Source organism: Penaeus japonicus, unplaced genomic scaffold (genome assembly GCF_977035675.1).
Source record: "Penaeus japonicus unplaced genomic scaffold, GWHDUDI00000001_assembly GWHDUDI00000013, whole genome shotgun sequence".
Lineage (NCBI taxonomy): Eukaryota > Metazoa > Arthropoda > Malacostraca > Decapoda > Penaeidae > Penaeus > Penaeus japonicus.
Genome location: NW_028234415.1, coordinates 26,804,176 through 26,811,675, shown reverse-complemented (window position 1 = coordinate 26,811,675; position 7,500 = coordinate 26,804,176). Strand labels below are relative to the sequence as shown.

The following is a 7,500-nucleotide window of genomic DNA, read 5'->3' as shown; positions in this document are numbered from 1 at the left end:
ATATATATATATATATATATATATATATATATATATATATACATGCACATATGTATATACATATATGTATATATATATATATATATATGTATATATGTATATATATATATATATTTATATATATATCATATATATGTGTTTGTATGTATCTATATACGTATATTTATACGTATGCTATTTAAAAATCATGATCATTCCTCTCCATTTCACATTCATTTTTTGTTAACACTTCTTTTCCGCATCCCCTATAACCCCTCCCTCATCTTTCCACCACCCTCACCTATCCAACTCCCCTTTCTCTCTTCACTTATCCTTTTCCTACGCAATCCTTCGACCTTCTCTCCATTCCCGATTCCCTCTCCCTTTATCCCTCGATCATCCCGCCCCTTCGTTTATCTGTTCCATAAAACATCTCCGTGATCCACGTCACTCCTGCCACACGTAACCACTTCCTTGGTCTTTGTCATTCCCGAGGGAGTCGAAGAGCTCCTTCGTTTGCTATTCAGCCGCAACAGCGAGGACCAGGTCATCAATTAAAAGGAAAAAAAAAACTTTTTTTTTTATCTCCCTGTTCCTCTTCTCCCTCCTCCCTTCTCTAGTTTTTTTTTTTCGTTCTCTGGTTCTCCCATGTTTCCTCCTTTCCTTTTGGGTCTTTCTACCTCATTTTGTTTTCTTCTGTCTCTCTGTTTTATCCTACTTCATGTTTTTTTTTTTTTTAACCTATTTTTTCTCTTGTTTCTCTTTCTCTCCCTTTATTCCCCTTCTTCCTCTTTTCCTCCTCTTCCTCTCCTCTGCTCCTTCTTTTTCTCCTCTTTTTCCTCTTTCTCTCCTCTGCTCCGTCTTTTCTCTTTTTTTCCTCTTTCTCTCCTCTGCTCCCTTATTCCTCCTCTTCTTCCTCTTTATCTCCTCTACTCTTTATTTCTTATTTCTCTCCTCTTCCTCCTTCTATTCCTCCTTGTCCGCCTCCCTTCCTTCCACTTACTCCCCCATCACCATCCCCTCCCTTTACCCCATCCCTACCCCCTACCCCTCCCTCCTCCTTCGATCGCCGGAGGGTGGAGACGCCGCCGGGACCAAATAGGGGAGGGGGAGGGGGGGCGAAGGGGCATAGGGCATCCCTGGGTATCCAAGGGGCATTCGTACGATCCCTAAAAACGAAAGTGGTCGATCCGGTTTCGTTTTGGAGGTCATCGTCGAGGGACGCCAGTGCTTCAGTGGCGTAGGATACCCGAAGGACACTGGGAGGATGAGGAAGGCGGGAAGGATAGGAGTGGAGTCTGGTTGGTATTCTTTGGTGTTGGTTTGGCTATGGTTAGGATTGGTATCGGTGTGTGGGTTTTATTTTCACTTTTCTCTTTCTTTGGTTTGATTCTTGTTTTTCCGTACCCCCCCCCCCCTTCCCCAGACACGCACAATATTCTATATGCACACATACACACACACACACACACACACGCACACACACATACACACACACACACACGCACACACACACACACATACACACACACACATCCACACACACACACATACACACACACACATTTATATATATATATATATATATATATATATATATATACACATATATACATACATAAATATATATGTATATATATATATATATATATATATATATATATATATATATATATGATAATGATATTTATAATGATAATTATGAGAGGGTAAATGATGATGAATAATGACAAAAAAAGATAATAATAATAATAAAAGTAATAATAATAATGATAAAGATAATAATCATAATGAAAATTATAATAATGATTAATTACAATGACAATAGTTAACAAACAAAATAGTTAACAAAACAGTCGTTCGTTACGAAACCAGGTAACCGATGTCACATATCTGACATCGGATAAAAGTACCATGTTCAGATAAGGAGAGAGACACTGACAGGATTCTAGAATATTAGAGGCGCGTCCGTTGATGATGTCCGCTGGGCCTTAGACGGCCACCTGCGAAGAGTGTTTCTTTCTTTCTTTTTCTTCCTCTCTCTCTCCTCTCTCTTTCTCTTTCTCTCTCTCGCTATATATCTGTCTATCTATCTATCTTTATTCTTTTTATTCTCTTTTATGATAATAGAAGGTTAAATCAAGTATCTGTTAAATGAGGATTAAGTGAAAAAACTATTGCCTTTTTCTCTGCAAAAAAAATCACGGTAAGATAAGGGTGAAATGGGAAAGAGTAATTAGGATGATCATAAAAGGAAGAGAGAGAAAAAAAGCGACAGGTAGACATGAATAGAGGATACAGCAGAAAGAAAGAAAGAAAAAACATGAGAAATAAATAATGGTAGAGAATACGAGCTTAAAAGAATCCTCGCATTATTCAAAGGCGAAATTCTTTGCTAAGTCTTTTATCTAATGACAAATGAAAGCGTCTAGAAGATGCGACTCAAGTATCAGCTTCATCTCAAGGACATTATCCTACCTGACACGTGACCTTGTCTAGGGTGATGTTGATATTCAACCAACCAACCGTCTCTGTCTCTCTCTCTCTTTCTCTCTATCTATATATATATTTATATATATATATATATATATATATATATATATATATACATACACACACACACACACACACACATATATATATATATATATATATATATATATATATATACATATGTGTGTATACACGCACACATACATACACACACACATATACTGTATATATATATATATATATATATATATATATATATATATATATATATATATATATATATATATATACGTATATCCTTGTTCATTATCAAATCAACATACATACTTTTCAGCATTTTCATTTTCTTAAGTTCAACATTATTCTGTTCTTCCTCTTCTTCTTCACCATCAATTTTCTTCTGTTTTATCTTCTTGTATTTTCCATCCTCTTCTGTTTGCTCCTTCCCCTGTTCATTACAATTCTTTTCTTCTTTTTGTTTTTTCATTTCCGAGATGCGTGAGCCTAATCTATACACTCTGTTGACCAAAGTGACGGCGCACATGACTCGCCTGCATTGTTGGTGTTTATCCAGGAGTCTGCAAGTTTTATCAGTTTCTTTCCCTCTGTTGCTTGTCTATCTGGTCTCCTTGCTTCGTTCCATTTACCATTTCATTTGTTGTTTCCCTGTTTTCTTTTTACATGTGCAGACAGACGTCTTCATTTTCTTTGTGGTCCATATACTCGCGTATTACTTCGATACATTACTAACCAGACAATAGGATCATTAGGACAGAAGTTTGGGGATAGGGTAAGGGTGGAGGGGTAAGGGTGGTGGGGGGGAGTCCCTTCTTCTCCTTAAGGGTCCATCGAGGGACACCTGTCATTAGGACATGCCGGTGTCCTTCGCTGTAGCCACAACAGGGAAGGAAGGGATAGGATATGTCCCAAGGGTTAAAAAAAAAAAACTCGAATTATAACGTCTTCGTTTCTTTTTTATATTCTTATTATTTTTTGCGTCCAAATATATTTTTTTATATCTTTATCTCTTTTAGATTCACTTTTGATTTAACTAGTTTTGATTTACACCATTCATGCCTCTCTCACTCCGTTTGCTTAGTTAAGAAAGGAAGCGTAAGTATCAGGTGTGCGTTCTATTATTATGGATGTTACGTGCACAGGAATTGTGGGGTGGGGGGTGGGGGGCCGGTCTTTCCCACCCCCTTCGCCCCCAACAACACCAAGGATAACTTCTTTTTGGCATGTGGAAGGCAAGTTTTTTCGTGTCTTTCCCACCTCGCTTCTCTTTCTCTCTCTCTCTATTTATCTCTCTTTCTCTTTCTATTTCTCTGTTTATCTTTATTTCTCTCTCTCTTTCTTTATGCATGTATACATATGCGGATGCGTACACACACGCAACCAAAGACACACACAGATATTACACACACACACACACACACACACACACATATATATATATATATATATATATATATATATATATATATATATGTCTGTGTGTGTGTGTGTGTGTATGTATATCATATACACTATATGTTATACATATATATATTTATATATACATATATATACATATATATGTATATATATGTATATATATACATATATATGTATATATATATATGTGTGTGTGTGTGTGTGTGATTGTATGTATGTATACATATGTATATATATACATATACATATATACACATATACACACACATATCTACGTATGCATGCGCGTCCTCTGCCTTCAATCTTCTCATCCTCCCCTTTCCTTCCCCCTCTAATTCGACCTTCTTCCCCACCCCCACTTCCCAAACCCTTCCCAAATGAAAGAGAATAAACGAACACTTCTTTCCTCTTCCAGAAATCACCGACGATGCGAACCCTGGTGCTCACCCTCGTCGCCCTGGTGGCCTCCGTGAGTTATGTTTACGTAGTGAATTGGAGGATGAATGAAATTTAGGATGAATGGAGGCAACTGTGAGAGGTTGATTGGGCGGACTTTGATTCGGGGATTAATCAAGGAGAAAAATACACTGTAGTAACGTTATGCTTACTAGATATGAATATATGAAAATAGGTATTGATACATATAAATTTATATAAACATATATAAATATGTTTTTTTCTTCTATCTATTCATTTATTTTTTTTAATTCTCATTTGTTTATTTGTTTTTATTTTCTTGTGTGTGTGCGTGTGTGTGTTTGTGTGTGTGTGTGTGTGTGTAGTATGGAGGCTAACAATCATGTCAACGATTTTGCTACTATATAACAATCGTTTCTGATATCAATTAACGATACCATAAAAATCATCAATATCAATATGATCATTATTGTTAATTGTAACATTCCCAGTGTTATGATTATAATAATCATTACCATTCTTGTTATCATCACTGTCGCCTCATAATAATCATCATTACCATCATTATCGTCATCAACCATTATCACTAAACATTTTACACTAGACACAAGGCGCCCTCCTGGACGGCCTTGACCACCACCACGACCACGACCACCACCACGACCACCACCACGACTTCGAACTCGCGACGGGTGAGGAGAGCAAGATCGCCAACGCTAGAATCAACGAACTTTTCGAAGGACTCGCAAGATCGGAAGTCAGTAGGACGGTGAGTGATGATGCTATCGCAACGCCATCTGTTATCGAGGTGTTTCATGAGGATTAGGATCTTCCCTGTTCTATTGTCTAGAGCTTATCCTTGTCGTTTTGCTATGTACGTGTTGAATAGAGACACACAAGTATGCACACACATACGCTCATACGCACACGCCACACACACACACACACACACACACACACACACACACGCACGCACGCACGCACGTACATACACACACACACACACACACACACACACACACACACACACACACACACACACACACACACACACACTCACACACACACACACACAAACACAAATATCTATCTATAATATAAAAGTACATGTATAAATCTGCATATACATATATTTGTGTGTGTGTGTATATATATATATATATATATATATATATATATATATATATATATATATATATACATATACATTTACATATATATATATATATATATACATAAATATCAATATGAGAGAGAAATATCTCAACTTCAACTTCCAATGTTGTTCCAGCCCGTGGACATGCCCACAATGAATGACATCCCAGCTGACATCGCCTTCTCATGTGCGGGGAAGTTACCCGGCTATTATGCTGACGTTCAGTATGACTGTCAGGTAAGTAGTGTTTTTTTTTTTTTTTTTTGGTGAGAAGACCAGATATATGTAAAATAAATTGTTATATGGATATATAGTAGGATAAGTTCCATTAAATACCTATTAATATTAATGAAGTTCCTATAAGCTGATATATGCCTTAGAGTGTTCAGGGTCATATCAAACCCTTTGTGAAAAAAGGGGCTAAAGTCATCAAAATTCAAGGTATTTACCTGACTTTGTTTCAAGGTCATGCGGATGGATTAAAGAAACCCGTTTGGAAATTTGGCTGGAAGAAGGCCTTTAAATATATTTATTGTTTCATTCATTCTGTTAACATTATTATTATTAGTGTTATTATTATTATTATTATTGTTTTTATTGTCGTTGTCATTATTATCATTGTTATTATCATCATTATCATTGCAATTATTATATTATATCATGTTATATTATTTTTGTTATCATCATTGTATCGTGAGAGATAATTCAAATTTCATCATCTTCACCATCTACATCATTATTACCATTATGTTATCACTGTTAAGATTTTATAATTATTATTATAATATTATGAGTACGATTATCATCATCATAATTTTTACTATTATTACCATCACACTATCATAATCATTATTGTTATCATCATTACTCTCATTATCGTCATCATCATCACAATCATCATTATCACTATCAAGATCATAATCACCATTTTTACCATTGTTCTTCATATATATTTATACATACTTATTATACACTCAATACATACTTAAAATGATATGTCCTTTACAAACACATGCCCTTCCTGTTCCCCCGTGCAGTTGTACCACGTCTGCGAAGCCCATGATATGACCTCGTACCTGTGTCCCAACGGTACCATCTTCAACCAGGAGATCTTCGCGTGTGATTGGTGGTTCAGCGTGGACTGTTCTGCGGCTCCTTCGTTCTACCACTTGAACGAAGAGATTTACAAGGCAAGAAGGAGTGTGTTGAGAGTGTTAATGCGGCGTGCATTTAGCATTTCAGAATTATTGGTTTTATTTGGCGGTGTTTTGGCGGTTTTGAAGTTTGGGTTGTCTCTGATTTTGTTTTTGTTTTTCTTATTGCTTACTTTGATTGGAATTATTTTGATGTTAAAATGAATTTTGTTTTGTATAGGAAAAGATTATATATATTTTTTTATCAATGCATGATGCGTATGTGGATTTTGATACTCTCATACAGGGAAATGTATTCTGTTACTATACACTCTTATTATACTTACTCTCTCTCTCTCTCTCTCTCTCTCTCTCTCTCTCTCTCTCTCTCTCTCTCTCTCTCTCTCTCTCTCTCTCTCTCTCTCTCTCTCTCTCTCTCTCCAAATCCCTCCATCTATATATATCCAACTACACACATATCTCCATCTCCGCCTTCCTCTATTCCTCCCTCTTCCCCCACCCTGTATTCTCTCCCACTTTCCCTAACCCCCCGAGACGCCGTTCCTCTCCTGCAGGACCCCGAGGAAGAGGCCCTCGAGGGACAAGAGCAGCAGGCAACCGCTACAGCAGAAGGAAGACGCGAGAAGAACTTCAGTTTCGGTAAGGCTCGTGTCGAGGACCCCTTCGCTGCCATCTTCCAGGTGCTTAGCTTCAGGAGAGTTTTGCTTGTACATCTCTGATTCTGTGTATATGGATAGCTGATGGTGTTATTGTTTGTTATAGGCGGTTGGTGGTGTTATTATTGGCGTTACTATTAGTAGTAGCGTCAGCAATAGCAGTAGTGATAGTAATAGTAGTAGTAGTAATAGTAGTAGTAGTAGTAGT

The 7,500-nt window shown here is 36.8% G+C and overlaps 1 protein-coding gene across 2 annotated transcripts in view; it reads left to right on the top strand.

Annotated features, from left to right (window-relative positions):
* Positions 1 to 7,500, top strand: part of LOC122250194 (uncharacterized) — a 14,847-nt gene that overhangs the window by 6,494 nt on the left and 853 nt on the right. Inside the window, exons 2-6 of one of the 2 annotated variants that reach the window (XM_043011537.2) lie at positions 4,325 to 4,378; positions 4,931 to 5,095; positions 5,618 to 5,719; positions 6,520 to 6,672; positions 7,191 to 7,275. In XM_043011537.2, coding sequence (XP_042867471.1) covers positions 4,337 to 4,378; positions 4,931 to 5,095; positions 5,618 to 5,719; positions 6,520 to 6,672; positions 7,191 to 7,275 — 547 coding nt within the window. In that variant the 5' untranslated portion in view covers positions 4,325 to 4,336. Of the gene's footprint in view, positions 1 to 4,324; positions 4,379 to 4,930; positions 5,096 to 5,617; positions 5,720 to 6,519; positions 6,673 to 7,190; positions 7,317 to 7,500 lie in introns of both variants that reach the window. The other variant, XM_043011536.2, reaches the window with a different exon arrangement.